The sequence below is a fragment of the Podarcis erhardii genome (assembly GCF_964252035.2).
Source record: "Podarcis erhardii genome assembly, chromosome: 3".
NCBI classification, from domain to species: domain Eukaryota; kingdom Metazoa; phylum Chordata; class Lepidosauria; order Squamata; family Lacertidae; genus Podarcis; species Podarcis erhardii.
In genome coordinates this window covers 64,263,224-64,284,991 of record NC_138507.1, presented here as the reverse complement: position 1 = coordinate 64,284,991, position 21,768 = coordinate 64,263,224, and the positions used below count along the sequence as shown (strand labels likewise).

The 21,768-nt window shown below is 42.5% G+C and overlaps 1 protein-coding gene across 4 annotated transcripts in view; it reads right to left on the bottom strand.

Moving 5' to 3' along the window:
- The window catches only part of PHACTR2 (phosphatase and actin regulator 2), a 91,868-nt gene that overhangs the window by 47,423 nt on the left and 22,677 nt on the right, over positions 1–21,768 (bottom strand). For 2 of the 4 annotated variants that reach the window (XM_081855294.1, XM_081855295.1), the window contains exon 2: positions 19,732–19,815. The exons of 1 other annotated variant lie outside the window; for it this stretch is intronic. In XM_081855294.1, coding sequence (XP_081711420.1) covers positions 19,732–19,815 — 84 coding nt within the window. Of the gene's footprint in view, positions 1–9,419; positions 9,656–19,731; positions 19,816–21,768 lie in introns of those variants that run through there. One more of the 4 variants, XM_081855297.1, reaches the window with a different exon arrangement.

Genomic DNA, 21,768 nt, shown 5'->3' with positions numbered 1-21,768 from the left:
GCTCCCGTTGCTCGGTCCCTGCTCCTGCCAACCTAGCAGTTTGAAAGCACGTCAAAATGCAAGTAGATAAATAGGTACCACTCCGGCAGGAAGGTAAACGGCGTTTCTGTGTGCTGCTCTGGTTCGCCAGAAGCGGCTTAGTCATGCTGGCCACATGACCTGGAAACTGTACGCTGGCTCCCTTGGCCAATAAAGCGAGATGAGCGCCGCAATCCCAGAGTCGGCCACGACTGGACCTAATGGTCAGGGGTCCCTTTACTTTTACCTTTACCCTGCCTGAGTGAAGTCCTCTGAAATCCCATAGATTTCAAAGGCAGAATAAAACGCATCAATGAAAAGTTTCAAAAATGCTGGCAGGGCAATCCTATGCACCAGTGACATATGAGGGAGGAAAGCTGTTGTTTCTGTGCCAGTGGGGCATCACTGTATCCTACACTCACTCAGCCGAGGAGGAGGCTGAAAAGTAGGAACAAAGACAATCAGAAAATGGCATTAAAATAGCAGACATCACCCACCAGCATCACCAAAGCCTCCCGATCGTAGTCTGTGCCAAACATGATGCCCACACACACACACAAAGGGAGACAATGAACTCAAGATGGCAACTTATCCCAGGTTCGCTGTACACACAGTACTTAAAATGATGACACAACACTCCCAGTGTCACAGCAAACAATGACTGCCTTACTTCCAAGTTCTACAAACACAGGTTTGAATCTCCTTGCACTGCTTACAACCACCATTTTGGAGCACAGAACATAGGCAATAAATGAGAGTGTACACAAACACACAGAGTGCACACACAAGGCATTAATACCCAATTTAAGGGTGGAGAAAACCCACAGGAAGGGGCCACAACACACAATAAACACACTGCCAGGAGCAGGCTCCAGTGACTTAATGCATATAGCAGGGAGGCAGCAAGCAAAGACATTAGATTGAGCCTCATCAGGAGAAAGTCGGGAACATCCCTTATTCGCCTTTTTGCATGCATAGCCAAAAAACAATCATGTCAGGGGCAAACATCAGGGAGTAAATGTGCTCCTGACCTGTGCTGTCCCTGTCCTGCCCATACTGATATCTTAGATTGCATCAATAATCAGGCTCAAAGTAGCTTCAGTCTCTTTCCCAACAGTACTCTTGTGGTAGTATACCTATTGGCTTTATGACTGTGACAAATGGAAAGTTGTTTACTGTACTTTTGAATTCTTATGAGCTTTATTTATAATCAAGGGAAAGACAGTATTGTAGAAGTGTGATTTTCCTTAAAGAACAGGTCAGATAACATCAGAAATCACAAGCTGACGCAGAAAGGAGCTCACCAAAAATCCCAAATACAGAGAAACAGGAGTTTTTGTGTGTGTGTGCTACAGGGATCTTTTTCTTGTAATAGTTTTTTGACTGTCTAATGTGCTGCTTCAGCCAAACACTTATGAGGTGTGTGCTCATACTCTTGTGTCAAAGTGCCAGTACAAGGCAACTGAACTCTGGCAACAATTATTCTCAACTGGTATGTTCTATACTAGCAGTGGCTGACCAAGGGTGGTTCTCCAGATGTAGCTGACTACAACTCCCAGGGGCCTTCATCAGCAGGGCAAATGGTAGTTTGTAATCCACAAAAATCAGGAGAGCTACAGTTTCCCCACCCCTATTCCACACACAGAAAAAGACCTGAAACTCATTGGTAAATCCAATAGAGTACAAAAAGCAGATGTTGCGATACCATAGTCAGTTCTTCCTTGCTCTCCATCAACCCCAATTTAGTAAGGGCATCAATGATTTTCATGATGGGTGCTCATGTTATCTTACAATGCTAGGAAATCTTGATCCACTGCATAGTGATGCCAAAGATCAAAACAGATCACAAAAGCATCTCAAGGAGCTCAAGCAAAGGCACTGGCAAGAGCCATTTGCTTTCCTCTAAACTTTCTTCCCTAAGGCCTCATCAGAAAACGCAACATAGATGCTTTCACCATTTGGTAGTTCTTTCTGATTCTTTACATGCACTGAGGGTCAGGGTAACTGAACACCTATTTTTCTCAATGACTATTTCTCACCAACTCCACTCAGAAAAATACGTGAAATCTTGAGCAGAGCACCAGTGAGGGAAAGGGACCTATTTATCCAGGGCTAGAAAACCTCTTATGAGCTGAGACTGAGAGCCATATTTTCCCCATGGAAAACTTTTGGGAGGCAAATTCAAAAAGTGGGTGGGGATAGGCCCACATAATCACACACAAGCAGGTGCACAGATACACACTTTTTTACCAGCTACTTGTCAGTTCAAAATTCACATCCAGCATCTCCGAAAGGATAGCAAGCTCTGACAGAAAGATTGCATGCTCTATCAAAAATCACTGGAGAATCCAAAAGAATCAACAGGATCACACTCTCTGTGTTTTTCTTCCTATAGGAAGACCAAGCCAGATTCTGTGCCGAAATCAGACCTGAAACATATGAACTTATTTGCAAGTTTTCACAGATCTTCTGTTATAGGTATAGCTCTCAAAAATATATCCACAATCTGTGGTACAAGATATGGAGGAACAGATATGTGAAGCCATTATCTAGGGGCCAAATCTGAATTATTCTGTCACTATTAGTATCATCCATTATAGTAGAGGCCTAGGATGTATCCAGTTTATCTATTCTCTAGCATTTGTGTTATTTTTATGCAACTTCAACCAATACAGTATTCACTTGTTGGGGTAATTATTGTTACTGTTTCTCTAAAAGAAGGAGTACCTTTGCTACAGTATTTGTAAGTAGCTGTCAGTGACATGATTACTCGGTCAGCATAAGACCAACTTCCTCTGTGTGCACATAGGAAAAATGCTTTTGTTATGTTCATAAACAGGAAGTCCCCAACCCCAGGAGATCTAAGAGTGAACTAGCTGAAAACCAAGCTAGCTTTTGACCTAAGATACTGCCTTCATTGACTGCCAAACACAACAGCAGGATTCTATGGGCTAATAACTATTTGATTACAGGAGAGAGGAAACATATTTTGGTCCCATCTTCCCAGTAAGAAAACACCCAGACAAATAAAAAGGCTTGGTTATCAAAATGACCAGTTCCAAGGGATCCAAGCATTACTTTGTGAAGAATTATTACGGAGCATTACTCCTTTGAAGCTTTTGAAGACCACAAGCATGCTTTATACAGTATATTAGTAAGCAAGAGAAAAACACAGTATCTAACCCATCCAACATCCTTTAACTTTAGAAAAACTTTTAAACATAATTTCTTGAAAGGACACAAGAAGAAGAGTAAGTTATGCAAAACTCTTAGATATTTTTGACTGAATATTTTGACTGATTATTTATTTAAACATTTATATCTTACATTATACCTGAAGCTCTCAAAAGCAACTTACAGGTAAGCATTGATACTAAACAACCAGAAATACAATTAACACAGAATCATATGCTTTATGTTAAAGACCAATATCTTTTTTTTAAAAAAGACAGTATACAGTGGTGCCCCACAAGACGAATGCCTCGCAAGACGAAAAACCCGCAAGACGAAAGGGTTTTCCGTATTTCGAGGCGCTTTGCAAGACGAATTTCCATAGGGAAAGCCCATAGGGAAATCTCCGGGGACCTCTTTTAAATGCTGGCGGTGGGGAGCAAAGCCTTTCCCCCCCCTCCGGCCTTCAGAAGAGGTCCAGGAAGGCCGGCGGGGGCCGAAAGGCTTTGCTCCCCACCGCCAGCATTTTAAAAGCGGTCCGGGATAGCAGGGAAGCGCTTCCCACTATCCCGGACGGCTTTTGAAGGCAGGCGGGGGGGAGCAAAGACTTTCGCCCCCCGCCGGCCTTCAGAAGAGGTCCTGGGCCTCTTCTGAAGGCTGGCGGGGGGCGAAAGTCTTTGCTCCCCCCCTGCCTGCCTTCCCGGGGGCTTTAAAATCGCCCCGGGACAGCGGAGAAGTCCGTTGTCCGGGGCGATCTTAAAATGCTGGTGGGCGGCAGTGCTGCCGCCCGCCAGCATTTTAAAAAACCCCGGGACAGCGGAGAAGGCCTCTGCTGTCCCGGGTTTTTTTAAAATGCTGGGGGTGGGAAGAAAAGCCCTTGTCCCCCCCCCCCAGCCTTCAGAAGAGGTCGGGGGACAGACTGTCCCCGGACCTGGTCTGAAGGCGGTTTCCATAGGAACGCATTAATTGATTTTCAATGCATTCCTATGGGAAACCGTGCTTCGCAAGACGAAAAACTCGCAAGACGAAAAAACTTGCGGAACGAATTAATTTCATCTTGCGAGGCACCACTGTACTAACTAGAAAACCCTGCCTCTGGAGTCACATCTCCAGCCATTTCTGGAACAGAGTAGAAAATTAGCTTGTTGGGCTTCTCTTGGAAGTAAATTCTACAATGAGGCAAAAACCAGCACCTGTTCCTGGATATGGCTGCCATCTTCATTTCAGAATACAGGTGCATTCAAAGCACACCTACTCTGATGATCTCAAAACATCTAAGGGTAAATATAAGAAAAGCACTTTGAGGGAATTTATCATAGCTGATGACCAATACAAACGCAAGCAATGGTGGTGGGAGGTCGGGAGGCAATTAGAAGATACCAGAAATGGGAGACCTAATTTGTATAAAGGCAATCATCATTTTGCATGGAGGTTACATACTAGACCTCCACACACATCAGTGGGGCCTGCATAAAATATTCCACCCTGCCTTTTTAGTGACGTTTTAGGATCACCTCCAGGTTCTGCAGTGTATGCATGTGTGCGACCGCACGTCAATCAAAACATACAGAAAAAATACAGTTGCCTGTATTTGGTTCTGCCCTCAGAGATCTGTAAATTATCTAATATATATTGTATAAGTCTTTAAAAACTTGGTTTTCTTTTAAGCTTCAAAGCTGCCCATGGACGTCCTACTCCATAATTTCTTTTTCCTGGATTTCACTGTATCCTACTCTGAAAAATGTCATTGCATTTTATTACTTGAAATACTGAACACATTCTTCCTTCACAGACAGGTTTTTGTTCCTTAACATGCAGTTTCTTAGCAGCACAGCCCTATACCCATGTGGCTGTCCTTATGGCCCAACACACAGATATCCTCACCAGTGTTGGAAACTGAGATATGAAAGCTAGGAGTTAAATGGCACCTTAAACCTAGATAATGGGTGCAACAACAGAATGTCTAGGCATGCTTTTTATAACCAGAATAAAAGTTGAAAATGAATGAACTGCAGCTAAAATATTATGTTCATTTTACACAGGGTCTAGTCTGTCCCCTGCCTATCCCCTCTAATATACTTAAGAGGGTCTCTTCTCCAGTCTTCAGAGAATAGCTGGAAGTGGGGCGGCAGAAAAAGGTCCTCCCCTCCTTCCACTCTGCAGTTTAAATCTGAAATCTTAGGCGCAGTACTGTGCCCAGAGCTCAGAAACTGCTTGCACTAATGAAATTCCATGTTACAAAATGCACCTAGAACAATGGGTGTTTTGAACGCTGATCCTCCCAAGATGATCACACTGCACAACCTACCTACCGCCTTCTGTGCAAAAGGATCAAGACATGCAGCAAATTATGTGTCCACTTAAAGGTAAAGGTACCCCTGACCATTAGGTCCAGTCACGGACGACTCTGGGGTTTCATGCTCATCTAACTCTATAGACTGAGGGAGCCGGCGTTTGTCCGCAGACAGCTTCTGGGTCATGTGGCCAGCATGACTAAGCCACTTCTGGCGAACCAGAGCAGCACACGGAAACGCCGTTTACCTTCCCGCTGGAGTGGTACCTATTTATCTACTTGCACTTTGACATGCTTTCGAACTGCTAGGTGGGCAGAAGCTGGGACTGAGCAATGGGAGCTCATCCTGTCACGGGGATTCGAACCACCAACCTTCTGATTGGCAAGCCCTAGGCTCTGTGGTTTAGACCACAGTGCCACCCACGTCCCCTTTGTGCCCACTTACACAGCTCCTTTTGCTTTGCTATCTCCAGATATCTGAACAAAATAAAAAAATTCCTTCCAGTAGCACCTTAAAGACCAACTAAGTTAGTTCTTGGTATGAGCTTTCGTGTGCATGCACACTTCTTCAGATACCTGTGTGCATGCACACGAAAGCTCATACCAAGTACTAACTTAGTTGGTCTTTAAGGTGCTACTGGAAGGAATTTTTTTATTTTGTTTTGACTATGGCAGACCAACACGGCTACCTACCTGTATTCAGATATCTGAACACACTATGGATATTTCATTCTAAAAACAGACATCACCCTTGTAGTGGTTTCCCTTTAGCCATCTCAAATCCAGCAGTTCTCAAAAGCTTAAAATTTTGATTAGCTGAAATACTACACTCAAACAGTCTATCCGAGGACCACTCATCGCACTGACATCTATAAAATGTTACAGATTTTATGATTTAGACAAAGCATCTGAAACACACCTGTTAGACAAACAGATGTATGTCACAAAAAACTTTACCAGGTGAGCAAGTAGGACACACTGTAGGATTTGTCTTCTTTTATGTTGAAAATCTAGGCCTATCTTACTTAGAAGAGGGCCAATGTCCTCAGCTGTCAAGTAGGTTACATCTTAGCAAGATTAAAGGCAAAGGTGGTAGATCATATTGGTAACTGGGAGCTCACAGGTTGACTATGGCTTCTTGAGAGTTGCCTGGTCCGCAGCTGCCAACAGCTTGCCCATAAGAGCAGTCTGCCAGATCAAGCCAGTGGCCCATCTAGACCAGCATCCTGTTCTCACATTGGCCAGCCAGATGCCTATGGGAAGCCTGCAAGACCTGAGCATAACAGCATCCTTCTCTCCTACGGTTCCCAGCCACTAGTATTCAGAGGCACACTGGCCTCTGACAGTGAAGGTAGAGGCACCATTGAGAGCCTTTTCCTCCACGAATTTGTCTAATCCTCTTTCAAAGCCACCCAAGTTGTTGGGCAGCACTGCCTCTGTTGTTAGCAAATCCCACAGTTCAACAATGTGCTGTGTGAAAAAGCACTTTCTTTTGTCTGTTCTGAATCTTCCAACATTCAGCTTCGTTGGATGTCCGTACGAGAGAGGGAGAAAAACTCCCTCCATCTGTCCTTCCTTTTCCTAAGTGTATGTTGAACAAGAGTGGGAGACTGGCTGTGCAAGAGAGAAGAATTGCCCCCTCACAGACATTCTGGTTTCCCCCTTCCTCTCAGCTTCCCTGGAAGAATTCCAACTAAGGAAGTGTATCTGGACTCCTCCTTCTCCTGACACACCCTGCCTTATCCTAGTTCTTCCAGGAAATGTGGATTTGCAAATCAAGGTGGGGGGAAGGCTTAAAATTATATTAATGGTTTGTTGGTATAAACTGTTTGATTGAAAAGCTTTCTGTAATTTTTTTAATAGATAAATCTTCTCGACACAATGCTCCTTACTGCTCCCCTATTCAAGAAGTACTGAGGGAGGGGTATCTGCATTTAAACTGGCCACTATAGAAACACATATTAAACAATATTGTTTATAAAGCATCTAAAACAGTTGGGTGCTGTACAATGATGAGCAATACACAGTAACCACGAAGCTGCCATCAGAGAAGGAAAATATTTAGAGATTCTAGGTCTCTGTGGCCCCAATAGAACTCTCCTTTGATGTCTACCCAACAGTGCTTTTGGCATTCCTTTTCAATAGCAGCCTCCCTTCCTCTAATCCAGCAGTTCTCAACCTGTGGGTCCCCAGATGTTGTTGGACTACAACTCCCATCATCCCTGAGCTCTGGCCTTGCTAACTAGGAGCGATGGGAGTTGTAGTTCAACAACATCTGGGGACCCACAGGTTGAGAAAGGCTGTTCCATGCCAAGTGGCAAAGTGTTCTTAACTGCCATATGAGTCAGGAGTCTACTCTTTTAAAGACTCACACCAGGCATGATGAGTTGGGCTGATTTACATACATCATTCAAGATTTCATCACTCACACCTGACAGGGTGATGTCAAGGGAGAAACAGGAAACACAAGCAACCTACACTTCCTGTTCTTCCACATCTCTGCCACACATATGAATGAATTAGGGCCAATGCAGGGACAGTATGCAAGAGAGATGGGAAATCCCATACGCAGTACACACACAAAATGCAGACATGCCATCCAAATTTTGTGTGCACATTGTTCAAAAATCAGTGTACCTACATTAATGGTAATATGCGAAGTGTTTAGTTGCTCTGAATCATGCAGTTATCTGGATTGTGGCAGCATTTGTATTCTATGGAAAGCAGTAAGATGAGCACACACAGTTTCAAACTTAAACAACTGGGGTAGTTCTTATATGGCACTGCAATTTTAAAAGACATTTTAAACATTTGTGGTATCAATTTAGGTTGTATGTGCAATCTTCTTTTATCTTAGCAGGCACTAGCTGATACATTGTTAAATTAATGGAACTCTTTTGTGTGCTGACATTTCAAAATTTCAGATACAGAACAGTATTTCAGATTACTGAACAGCAATTTAAATCAAGTACAGCCTTTAAAAAAACATGCCTTGAATAACTTGAATATTCTCAACATATATTAAATAAAAAGTTAATGATCCCTGTTTCCCCATTTTCCTATTAGAATATCAGCTCCAACGTCTGATTTTTTTTGGGGGGGGGTGTTAAAACAAAATTTTACATAGATTACCATTGTTAAGGCTTTTTTAAAAAATCAGAACACTGTTGACATTTTAACACATACACATACCCCTTCTCTGAAACTATGTTAGCTTTATTTCTAAGTTTTAATAACTAGAAATACAACCGTGCAAAAGGGAAGGGGACAGGAATGTGCAAAAAAGCAGATGTGTAGCCACCGAGCCTACACTAACAGTGCAAACGCATGATAGGAAACCACGCTTGTGGTAACAAAATAAAGCTTGTAAAAGGAGAAGCTGGGCGTAGACTGTTATGACCTACGTGCTGCGAATCTCAGCAACAAAAAGCAGTTGTTTTCTTACTTCTTCTTGTTGTTTTTAAAATCAGGAATCGAAAGAATCAGAACTATGCGTTTCAGGGAAAGCTTTAACCTTCCCCAAAAGTTGTTGTTTTTAAATTTTTTATTACTTTTATTATTATTATTAAAAGAGGCAATTCAAAATGACATGAAGCCGTTCCTTTCAAGGGGAGGAGCAGGGAAAGAAAGAAAGAAAGAAAGAAAGAAAGAAAGAAAGAAAGAAAGAAAGAAAGAAAGCTGCTCCTTTAAGAGAAACTCTTGCTAGACCCCCGCCCCCCAAAGAGGCTGTATTCTACTTTTCCTTGGATCAAGAAACCTGTATAGTACAGTTGGGAAGGTCTGCTTCTCGCGCAGCAGCATCTGAAAGCAACACTTGGTTGACATTAATGCTGGTGTAGACTCTCTCCCGGCTGCGAAGGAAACACGATCAATCTTGCGGGGTGGGGAGGGAGAGTCGTCCTGCCTGCGTGCGCGCCGCTTCCCCCGCTGCACTCACCGCTTGCGTGCTCGGAGAGAGTGGAGACTGACGTCTGGCCCATGTCTTGGTCCTGGCAGAGGGCCGGGGGTCCTACAATCAGGCCGCTCTCTCGGTCCTTCGGTAAGGTCTCCTCTCCCACGGAAGCTCCCGAGGGCTCATGGCACCTTCTCCCGGCGCTGGCTCGCTGGCTCGCTGCAATTAGCAGCCTCCTCCTTGCAACTTCTGCTGCCTCCCCTTGCGCGCGAGTTGCTAAGCCCTCCTCCTGCTCCTCCCTCCGCCTGTTGCTGCTGCTGCTGCCGCCCAGCTCAGCCTGCTCCTGCTCAGCCGAATGCCTGTCATTCCTCTATGCAGATTAACCCGGGCCAGAGGGAGCGAGCCCCGAGCTGGTACAGCCACGCCAGGCTCCCTCGCCGAGATCATCCGGCGCCACAACAGTTGCAGTGTGTGGCTTTAAGCTGCTCGCACAAAGAACTCGGTGTTAAACGACCCTGTAGGGCTCGGTTGACAAAAAAGGGAAAGTACTTAGTCGTGGCATTTAAGTTTGCAAAAAAGGTATTGTTTTCCCCAAAGGGGCTTATCCCTGCTCAGTTTCCCGACCTTAGAGGGCCGCTTTCATGCGCTTCTGCTGGCGCTAACTGCTGCTATAGGTTAGATAATTTCCTCTAGAGAGGTAGATATCCTAGCCTCTTGCAGCAAAAGGAAAGAGTCCTTTGGGCCTTAAATACTAAAGGATTTGCAGTGCCACAAAAAAAGTGTTTTTAGACCTTTGGACTAATTTACAGTTCCGTCAATAAAGCATTGTGCTTTCGAATAATGGGTAAAAATCTGAGCAAGTGTCTGGGACCTGAACTGCACCATGCATCAGCTCCTGTAGGGAACTGATATGGGACTGAAACACAAAGGGATTCCAGCATTAGGATTAAAAAAAGAGAGAGAGAACGGGTACTCATGTCCAGTGGCGTAGCGTAGGTTGTCAGCACCCGGGGCAAGGCAAGTAATTTGCGCCCCCTAACCCGTGGATTTGCGCCCCCTAACCCGTGGATTTGCCCTAACCCCAGATGTTGCGCCCGGTGCGGCCGGCCCCCCCCCTGCACCCCCCACGCTACGCCACTGCTCATGTCTTCACCTGGTGAGTCACAACACTTCCTTGCATACAAAAGTCCAAACTGCATTGCTCAGGAAAATGCATCTTACACATTTCCGCACCTGCTTTGCTAATCTGGTGCTGGACAGCAGGCAAAATCTAAAATTAATTCCATAAGCTGTTTCATACCCTCTCTAGAAAAATCCAGTTGTAACTTTGAATTGGATTTTGTACCTTAATCTAGTGGCAAATAATTACTTCTGTATCTTGCATAACTTTGTTCTGTGCTTCATTTCCTATTGTCTGGTGGTCAGGTGTCTTGGGAACAAAGGAAGCATCTTTTCATAGTACCCAGTGCAAATTGTTTCCAGTACAGGTTGTAACAGGATATATACTGCGCAATTATATACAAATGACTTCAATGGGTCTTATTCCCAGCTAAGTGGATAAAGAGTGTAGCCATAGATTTTCTCCGCTTAATAAAAAGAACGTTTCTATTAAGAACAAGTGCCTCTGTCCTTTAAAATTATGCTCATTTTCTTCTTGGTTAAAATATGGAAAGTAAACAAAACAAATTTCACCAGCTATTTAAAAGGGGTTATTTAATATAAATGTTATTTCACATGACGTAAAACCACTTCTGGAGATCTAACAGAATAAAGCGCAAGTTAAGCACTCATTTCCATGTTCTTTTCTCCCAGGGGGCGAAAACTGTTTCACACTGAGCTGCCAAGCAGAGTAGCAGGCCATCACCTGGCCAGAGCCTCCCACCTCCAATCTGCTCAGCCATTCACAAAAAATATGGTTGCATGCACCCCAGTCTCCCAAGTGGCAAGAGACTCCAGGGGTTTCCGTTTCCTTGGGAAAAAGAAACACCATGATGCAGCTGTAGCATCACAGCCTGATGCCTTCATCTGCCCCAGCTGCAACAAACATGTCTCTCCTGTCTCTGTCTCTACAGCAATAGCAGAAGCTGTAACCCATGGGTAGGCAAACTAAGGCCCAGGGGGCGGATCCGGCCTTCTAAATCCAGCCCACGGACGGACGGTCCAGGAATCAGCGTGTTTTTCCATGAGTAGAATGTGTCCTTTTATTTAAAATGTATCCCTGGGTTATTTGTGCGGTATAGGAATTCATTCTTTTTTTTTTTTTTCCTTTCCAAAATATAGTCCGGCCCCCCACAAGGTCCGAGGGACAGTGGACCAGCCCCCTGCTGAAAAAGTTTGCTGACCCCTGCTGTAACCTTCCAACAGTTTAACTTCACTCCCCCAAAGGCACAGTCCTCCATTGTCTCCAGAGACAAACGTATGCCAACAAATCCTCACTGGGTGGTGGAAAAGACCCCATCCATATGTCTCTGTGACATATTTATCAACTGTATTGATAAATATGTAAACTACCCTCACAATTTTAAATTGGTATGAAAGTGTTTAAAATCTTTTAAATTAATAAAAATAAATTTAATTATTTTTAAAGCAAAAGAAAAATGTAGACAGCTGAAGGGCAAGTCAAGTAACTGATCCAGCACTCACTATGCAGGTATGCACATCTGTCATTTCAGTTGTGAAACAAGAGGAAGCCAGGCTCACATTTTATCAGGTTAGGAATTCTTTACAAGCTCTGTTTTCACATTATATTCATCTTCAAGCTTAGATGTCCAAGGAGCAGGTCCTGTATGTCTTGAAGGCCTCCCTCCCTCCCTCTTAATTGATCTAGAGAAGCATTTTGTCATGAAAACAGATTAGGTTGCAAACAGCAAATAGTTTGGCATGGGAAAAAGAATTCTTATAAGACATTATGGGCAAGTTGGTATAAGTCTATGAAAGCTACTTTTCAAAAAAAAAAAGGCTACTAATCTCTTGTACGGTGGCACCAACATCCATATAAACTATATGCTTTTCTATAACATACTTACATTATGTTGGCTATTAATAAGATAATAATGTCCATAGCAGCAAAAATATGTTTAAAAAATTAAAAGGTGTAAGGAACAGGGAGTATACACTCCAAAAGAAGTGTAAATAAAAAATTACTTGTGCTTCTGAATATGAATAAAATTATTTGCAGGTCAAAACAGCATATATCATATTAGTCAGTGACTTAACCTGAGAATTTTAGAAAAGATTTCTGATAAATATGCCAAGACTGTTCAGCGGCTGCTTCTATTAAATACCTTGATGTACAGTCATACCTCAGGTTACAGACGCTTCAGATTGTGTTTTTTCGGGTTACGGACCGCCGAAACCCGGAAGTACCAGAACAGGTTACTTCCGGTTTTCGGCAGTCGTGCATGTGCAGAAGCACTAAATCATGCTTTGTGCATGCACAGAAGTGCCAAATTGCAACCCGCGCAGACGCGCCGCTGTGGGTTGCGAACACTGCGGGTTGCAAACGCTGCGGGTTGCGAATGTGAATCCTGCATGGATCACATTCGCAACCTAAGCGTCCACTGTATTAGGTTCTTATTGTGTACTACCAACAGGGTTCATTTTTTGTCTGTATTGTGATAAGAAATAAAAAAAGTTACATAAGAAGAATAGCAATGCTAAAATATAACCCTGGGGGCAAGTAAATGAGTTCATAATGTCACTCTCAGGACACTGGAATACACTGGAGAACACACACACAAAAATTACATAAGGACTATGTCACACCACACAGCAAAATAAATATTGAATATTACCAGTAGGGTTTGTTGAACGTTCCTTCTTGTATACTTATTAAAGTAAGGAAAACAAAATATACAACAATACAATTATTTAAAGGTGAGTTTTGGTAAGCAATCCAGAGTGACAACATTTATACCAACTAGCTTATGTAAAAGAAATGTAAATGGAACACAGGAAGCTGCCTATACTGAGTCATACCATTGGTCCATCGAGCTCAGTAATGTCTACACTGACTGGCAGTAGCTCTCCAGAATTTGAGGACATCCAGCAGGAACTTAGGGACGCAGGTGGCGCTGTGAGTTAAACCGCAGAGCCTAGGACTTGCCGATCAGAAGGTCGGGGGTTCAAATCCCCGTGACGGGGTGAGCTTCCGTTGCTCAGTCCCTGCTCCTGCCAACCTAGCAGTTTGAAAGCACGTCAAAGTGCTAGTAGATAAATAGGAACCGCTCCGGCGGGAAGTTAAACGGCGTTTCCGTGCGCTGCTCTGGTTCATCAGAAGCGGCTTAGTCATGCTGGCCACATGACCCAGAAGCTGTACACTGGCTCCCTTGGCCAATAAAGCGAGATGAGCGCCGCAACCCCAGAGTTGGTCACAACTGGACCTAATGGTCAGGGGTCCCTTTACTAGCAGGAACTTGCATTACCGTAATTCCTTTTGAAACTGAACTTTCCATGCACTAGGTATCAGTGTTGTGATTTTCATCTCTTTTCCCCTTACATTTTTAATAGCTATATTGCTTGCTTTCTGTTATATGGTGTCTACAGTAAATGATCCTATCTAGTTATTTTTTATTTTATTAAGGAAAAAACTGTATGTTACTTAATTGTATGTAAAACCTCTAAGCGGTTTGTTCGTCTATTCTGCTTTGTTAAAGCATCAGTATCCAGCCATTTTAACTCTGCTGACAAAAGCCAGGTTATATGTTTCATTTTTTAAAAAAAAATCCTTCCTGACCTTAAATCAAGACTTTGGAGTATAATTGGTGCTTGGTATCATACGCTAAAGAACAAAATGCCAGATGTAATTTTTAAAGTTCCTGTTTTATATCATTTTATGTCACAGTTGAGTGCAGTATAAACACAATGGTGGCCTGCATTCCATAAATATTTGTTCTTGCTACCAGACAGATTTTGTATTGTTTCTCCAGTGATATTTATTTAGAACTGCTTGTGTGAGAGAGACATATAGATCTATGGAACCACGTAAAGCCATTATTTCTGAATAAAAATAGTTTTGTGGTCACAATGCAGGTCTAGCAAACAGGTCTGTGACTGGCGTTCATTCCAGAATATTGGCCATCAGCAAAATGCCAACATTTTAATGCTTTACTATTTGGTCACAATTCTGTAGCAAATTCCCAAAGTCAAACATGATATTCTTATTAACCATGACATTCACTCCATGGCAATTATGAAATGCTCGCAGCAACAAGGAAGGGTGGCTCTGATTTATAAAGCAAAACAAAACTTTAAACTATATTTATATGTTCAGCCAGTGATTGGAGTGTATGGGGTGTTAGGAGAGGGATAGTAGCTATGGTGGGGTACATGTCGTGCTCCTTCTGGGATATTTTGCCCACCTTTGCTCCCCACCCTGCACTCACGTCATGGACTGGCTGGATGCAAAGGAGGGGGGCACCAACTGGATAACCCCCAGGGGAAGAAGGCTCAGAACCAGGGGGCTGGTGTTGGGACAACGATGAGTGGTCAGAGGGAGGAGAAGGAGAAGAATGGGAGGAGTGTCAGAAGCTGAAGGGGCAAGAGAGTTTAGTAAGGAGAAAGAGGCTAGGGCAAAAAGTAGTCCAGGCTCAGAGGCAGAAGAGGAGGCGGGAGAGGAAGGGGCCCAGCACTGAAGGTTTGCTCTGGAGGGTTAGGGGACACTGGGAGCAATGTGAGGAGCTGCAAAAATGTATCAAAAGCTTTCTGTGGATGGAAAGAGTTTGTAGAAGGGTCAGTCATGATCCAAACCAATACCACTTAAACCAGTGATGCCAAAATACACCCACCAAGAGGCCACTACTTTGTTTATTTTTAAATGGGACTGGCTCCTGGGTTGCTGAGGAGGATAGTAGGAAGGGTCTTCTTCCACTGCTGCATTTTGAACCTCTAACTTCAGGGGGGGGGATTTTCACAAACTATAGCCACAATAAGCCATCTACTCCTTCCTCTTCCCGCTTCCTTTTTGTTTTATGTTTTAAATTAGATTGGGAACCTGCAGGGAGAGAAACAAAGTAATCTAGGAGCACCTGGTAATTTTATGTGCTTTTATTAATATCACGTGATGAGGTGCCGTAGCCTTGTCTGTGTTACGGAACCAGCCAAACAGGAACCAAGACAGCAATGAAAAGCATAATACTAAAGAGGCCAAATAAGAACTAGTCATGTTAGAGCTGGAATGGGGGAGCTGCATTCCAATTCCCATCAACCCCAGCCAACATGGTCAATAGTCTGGGATGATGAGGATTGAAGCCCAAAGGTATCTGGAGACCCATAGCCCCTGTAGGCAACTCCTGAAATCACAGGGTTGGAAGGGAAAACATCTGATATGTTTGGGAAGAGATTCCCTAGCTAGTGTTGCATACCCTATTTGCTGTAGTAGTGCACACCACTCCTTGTGCTAATATCACTACTGTAGCTTAGCAGCATTGGACTTCTAGAAATATAACATGGGATCAAAGCAGGACCTGATTATTTTCAGTTACTTTGAACCTTTGTTACAGAGGCAGATACTGATATTTAAAAATAAAAAAGTCTTGCAAATATGTTCACATGGACATCACCAAAACTTATTAAGCAAAATAATAGCGCATCCAAAAATGATAAAGAATTGCTGCTTGGAACATGGCAATAGCCCTTTAAAAACCATTCCATCCAGGAAGGCTGATGTTTGAATTTCTAATGCACAATATGGTGTCTTTATTTCATTTCTTTCAGCATCTACAGGTCCTACTGAACTCAATGCATTTATACAAGTACCACCATCACTTTACTGCCTATAAAATGCAAAAATGAGGCAAAACCCTAAGGCTGAAAAGGAGATAATGAAAATCTAGTCCACCCAGCTGCTCTAAAGTGGAATCCTCCACAAAGCAACAAACATCTGCTCTAGACATTAACACCCATCATCTAGGTTATCACATGCTGTGAACAGATGATAGTCACAAGGTGCTCTACCCTACAGATACCTGTAAAATACAGTGAGTGGTCTAGAATACATTATATCCACACTAACCTCAACTTGCTTCTTTCCAAGAAGCTGAGCAGCTGGGTTTTAAAGAAGAGTATTGGAAAACACATTTAGGTTAGGAACATTAAGTGCATAGTGAAGCACAGACAGTGCGTAATACTTACTGAAAGCCAGCTTAGTTTTTGACCTGTGATATTTAATGTTCAATAAAATGCGGTGGGCAGCAATGTATTGTGTTTCTCCTCTGAAAACATGCCTCACTTTTGTGAAATGCCGCCTCTGCACTCAATATTTTAGGTTCCTTTCTATTTTATTGTGCCTCCAACCAGATTAAGGACTGCTGCTGTTATGCCTGTGTATGTGGATAAAGCACTACAGGATGAAATGCTAATGATGATGTTAAAGAACTTTTATTTTATGAAAAAGCAATAGGATTTGTAAAACTGAACTGCATAATTGCTAACAGCTTAGAAATGTGGTATTTTGTAAAAGGCGAAAGATTTATACAATCTGAAGAGAAACCAGAGTATGATGAAATTATACAATTGAATATAAATATAGATGGGAAACGGCTATGTATTGTGAGTACTTATCTACTTTTAAGGGTTTTCACTTATGATCTTTTTCTTTTGCTTCTTTATTCTTTCTTTGTTCTTTTTTTTCTTTTTTCTGATGTCTTATCTTTCATTTCACTGCTTTATTGTGAATGGCATTTTATGGAGGTATGGATGGCTGTGAATATGGGACAAGACAAAATATTCTCTAATTTTTTTTCTTGGTTGGATGTATTTTCTTTTTCTTTTGTATTTTCTTTTGTTGTGAATATGTATGTTTTCTAATTTGTTCTTAATAAAAATATTAATAAAAAAGTGGTATTTTGGGTATTCAGGAGGTAGGAAGAAGCATAGTTAACCCTCTCCCACAAGATATAGTAATGGCCACCAAAATGGATGGCTTTAAAAGAGCTTAGACAAACTCATTGAGAATATGGTTATTAATGGCTACTATTGATGACAACTAGGTTCCACTGTTGTAGACAGCATGCCACTGAATACTAGTCACTGGGACCATAACTGGACCAGTGCTATTGTACTCATGTTTTGCTTGCAGGCTTCCCATAGGCATCTGGTTGGCCACTGTGAGAACAGGATCCTGGGCTAGATGGGCCTTTGGCCTGATCCAACAAGCCTGTTCTTATGTTCATTCAGTGGCCGCCAACTGTTGTGCTGCCCTCTTCCGATCAGCAGAACAGTACCACTTCAGTATCACTGGTAAAGAAAAATCATTTTATATGTGTTGTATATGTGATATAACACTGCGACACCAGATGGTGCTGTGGAATCCCATCTTTCCCTACCGGGTTTCCCTATATGAGTTTACAACGGGTTTAACTGAATCGCTTCTTTGACGTGTATCGATCCAGCCCGTGTCTCCTACAATCTTAAGTACTTTAAATCCTTTCAGCAGAAACTGACATATTCATAGAATCACAAAATTGTACAAAAGGGACCCCGAGGGTCATTTAATCCAACCCCCTGCAACGCAGGAATCTCAACTAAAGCATCCTCTGCTTAAAAACCTCTGCTTAAAAACCTCCAAGGAAGGAGAGTCCACCACCTTCTGAGGGAGTCCCTTCCAGTGTCAAACAACTCTTGGCACCAGAAAGTTCTTCCTGATGTTTAGTCAGAATCGCCTTTCTTGTAACTTGAAGCAATTGGTTCAGGTCCTACTCTCCAGAGCAGGAGAAAACAAGCTTGCCACTCCAAAGATGGGCCCACTATTCAAGAGTCTCTAAATACTAGCCAAAAGAATTGTGAAATGTCAGCTGGTCTCCACAAAAGAATCTAAACTGTCCTGACATATTTTTGTGCATTAAAATTGGCAGCACACTTCATTCTTACACTCAAAAGTACTTGGCTGCTGCCAGTTTTAATCTAGAGAAAGTGTACCTCAGGCAACAAAACACTGTATTAAAGGCAATAAAGGTCTGTCTCAGTCCTAGCCAGTGTGGGCAAATCCTGGAACATTTTAAAGATTATCAGAGAATCAGAAGGCAACATTAGGGGGAAAAACAAAAACTCCTGCAGGTAAGCAGACAGGCTTTACAGCTTTACAAGACCATGCCACTATCTTTTTCAAAACAACAACAACAACCACCCTCTAGCTTTATCTGCACATTGCTCTTGAAAAGACAGTGAACACTACTATAAACCTTTCAGTACAGTATTTAATGAATATTTCATTATTATTCCAGTAAAGCCTTTTAGAAGAACATACAACACAATTACATACAATTGCTCCCTAACCACAAGAGAAAGAGCATTTTCTGGCTAGGACATAGACATGAAGCAAACCATTTGCAGCTCAACTTACAGATGGAGTGAGTCAAAATAGTAAAAATGTGCACATAATATTTCATTTGGGACTTCTGGGCAACCTGAACAGTGAATTCTGCACAGTGGGTTGAGACTCACCTGTGGCTCTTTGGGGGCAGTAGCTGCATAGGTAGCTCACTAGGTACCAGTAAGTGGGGATAAGACAATGTCAGAAAAAGGTAATGGAGGGAAAGAGGATTCCAGATCAGAAGTTGGACTGGCTGGGAGATCCCATGCAGAAGCAGAGTTCCATCTCTGGGTTTTCATGGCAAAGCAGTTTGGGAACCGTTATGTCCAGTAAATTACAAAAGATACATTTTAGGTTAAAACTGGAGGTTGAATTCTGCTTACCAATTATCCTTCAGCTGATTCGAGGACAATTTTGATAACAAAAGCTTGACTCACCAATGCTGATATACCTAAATTGCTATTTCTAGCACTAAATAGCCAGAGCCAGCTGCTGTGTGCAGGACTGTCTAGTTCTATGCCAAAAATAGTAGCTATTCAGAAAGATATGTCAGGTATGTAGCCAGACTGATTTTTTCTCTCTCTCTATGGTTTACAGTTTAGTTGGAAAAACAACTAAAGTGTGTGTTAACCTGACAACTCAGAACAGAGTTTCCAAAACATTACTGTGCAGATATTGGGAAGGTGATTTGTTACAGAAGGCCTATATTTTACCTTATTTATTGAATTGATATCCCACCTTCCTCCCAAATGGTGCTTTCTCTTGCTTACATGTGATAACCACACACACACACACACACACACACACACACACACACACATTATATATATTTGGAGGAATAGAAGGACTGAGATAGATGTGAAGGCTCACAGTGCAAGGGGAAAATGACAAGGTAAACTGAACCTGGTTGTTAGGTTGTGTGGCAGATTGGGTGCCTAGCCAGCCTGGAAAGAATGAGGAGATTGACAGAACGATTCCTCGGGGCAGGGAAGCTGCGGGAAATGCCACATTGTCACCCTTCTTCCTGTAATGTGCAGATTCACTTACCTCTTGTGATATTGTCACATTGTGTGCTCTCTCGTTCCCTCTGCCAGCAGCTGCAAATGGCATGGAGCAGGGGCAGTGATATGCCTGCAAGCGAAACTACACGTTACAGGGAGAGATGGAAGCATGTGAAACAGGGATGCCATTTTCAGCAGCCACCCCACATCTGCCATGATGCACTGAGCAAGACTGCAAGGAGTCATTTTCATACTGTTAGACCACACTGTCTGTATTTCCATCTCAATTAGCTCCAACTTCATTTCACACCTGTTAATGCTTATCTCTTGTTTTGTCCTGTGATGAAACCTGTACATGTGGATGTGCTGCAATGTTTTCCATGAGAATATTTATAATTATTTTCTTTTTAATTGTTTGGCTACAAGAATAAATTTGTCACCCAGTTTGATTGCTAATTGTTGTTAGCTATGCAGGCTGTAGAACAGATATATTTGGTTCTCCAAAAGCAGTGACGTTATATTACTGCAAATGAAAAATATAGCTCTGCAACGTCACCATAGGGTGTGTGGGTGGCAGGCTCCGAAAGCTGCAGCACAATATTTTCACCATTACTTTAGCTCTCCCTTATTTTTATATGGCATTTCATCCCTGTGCCGCTGATGCTATAAAAGCACTGATGCTATAGAATTTCTATCTCACAGAAGTGACCCAGTTCACACATAACACTAAGCCATGGTTTGGTTTAGTGTTACATGGCTTAGTGTTACATGCAAACAAGGCCAGTGTGTGGCTAACTGATGAGTCCAGCCCAAATAACATTTAAATGCCAAAGTACTTTATTCTGGGTACTAAATATCACTCTTCAATTTAAAAGCACAGATGAACTTTGATGGGTGTTACAATGTGTGGTGGTCCACAGGACCAGGCAATGATCCAACAATGGGCCTGGTCACAGATGCCGATTTTCTCATTAACTGGCTTCTTGTTTTAGTCTAAATTGGATATAGTCAGAATGGTGTGAATTAAGGAGTACTAAACTGATGTATGGAAGTGAGAGCTGGACCATAAAGAAGGCTGATCGCCGAAGAATTGATGCTTTTGAATTATGGTGCTGGAGGAGACTCTTGAGAGTGCCATGGACTGCAAGAAGATCAAACCTATCCATTCTTAAGGAAATCAGCCCTAAGTGCTCACTGGAAGGACAGATCCTGAAGCTGAGAGTCCAATACTTTGGCCACCTCATGAGAAGAGAAGACTCCCTGGAAAAGACCCTGATGTTGGGAAAGATTGAGGGCACAAGAAGAAGGGGATGACAGAGGAACAGATGGTTGGACAGTGTTCTCGAAGCTACCAGCATGAGTTTGACCAAACTGTGGGAGGCAGTGGAAGACAGGAGTGCCTGGTGTGCTCTGGTCCATGGGGTCATGAAGAATTGGACATGACTAAATGACTAAACAACAACAACAACAACAAACTGAAACATGTGTTACATATCCAGCAAGGCAGGAAGTACTAGAAGTTGCTGCAAGAGTCTGTCAACTGAGGCAGGCTCATAACACTGGAGAGCTTCTGAATCCTAATCCTCAATTGACCAGTGTTTAGTAGAACAAAAGCAGCCAGCTGGGGCAATGGGTGATTCAAACAAATATAACATAGTGGAAGAATTACCTGGATCAAAAGAATGGGCACATTTCACCAACAAACCTCATTTAGTACCAAGATCTCTACCAGACATAATGAAGAAGAGTTCTCCAACAAAAGGAAGCTGGTTTGGTTTGTCCTTTGTAGGCAATAACTCGTATTGTAATTTCAAAGAAAAATATATTATAGGCTTTCTTAGCTTCTTTCTTTTCCTTGGTAAACAAATTCCTAGTTCACCATCCTGATACGCTGTTTCAAAACACAAGGGACAACTTAAGAAAGCAACAATTGATGTTGCTATCAGATGCTTGGAGCATTTCAATACTAGTTAATTAAAGCAAGCCAGACAGCAATATCCTTGTGAAATAGAAAAAGAAATGATGCCCCTAAACCAAACAAGGATAATTTAGGACCTAAAGCTATCCTCAGAGAAAGAATAAA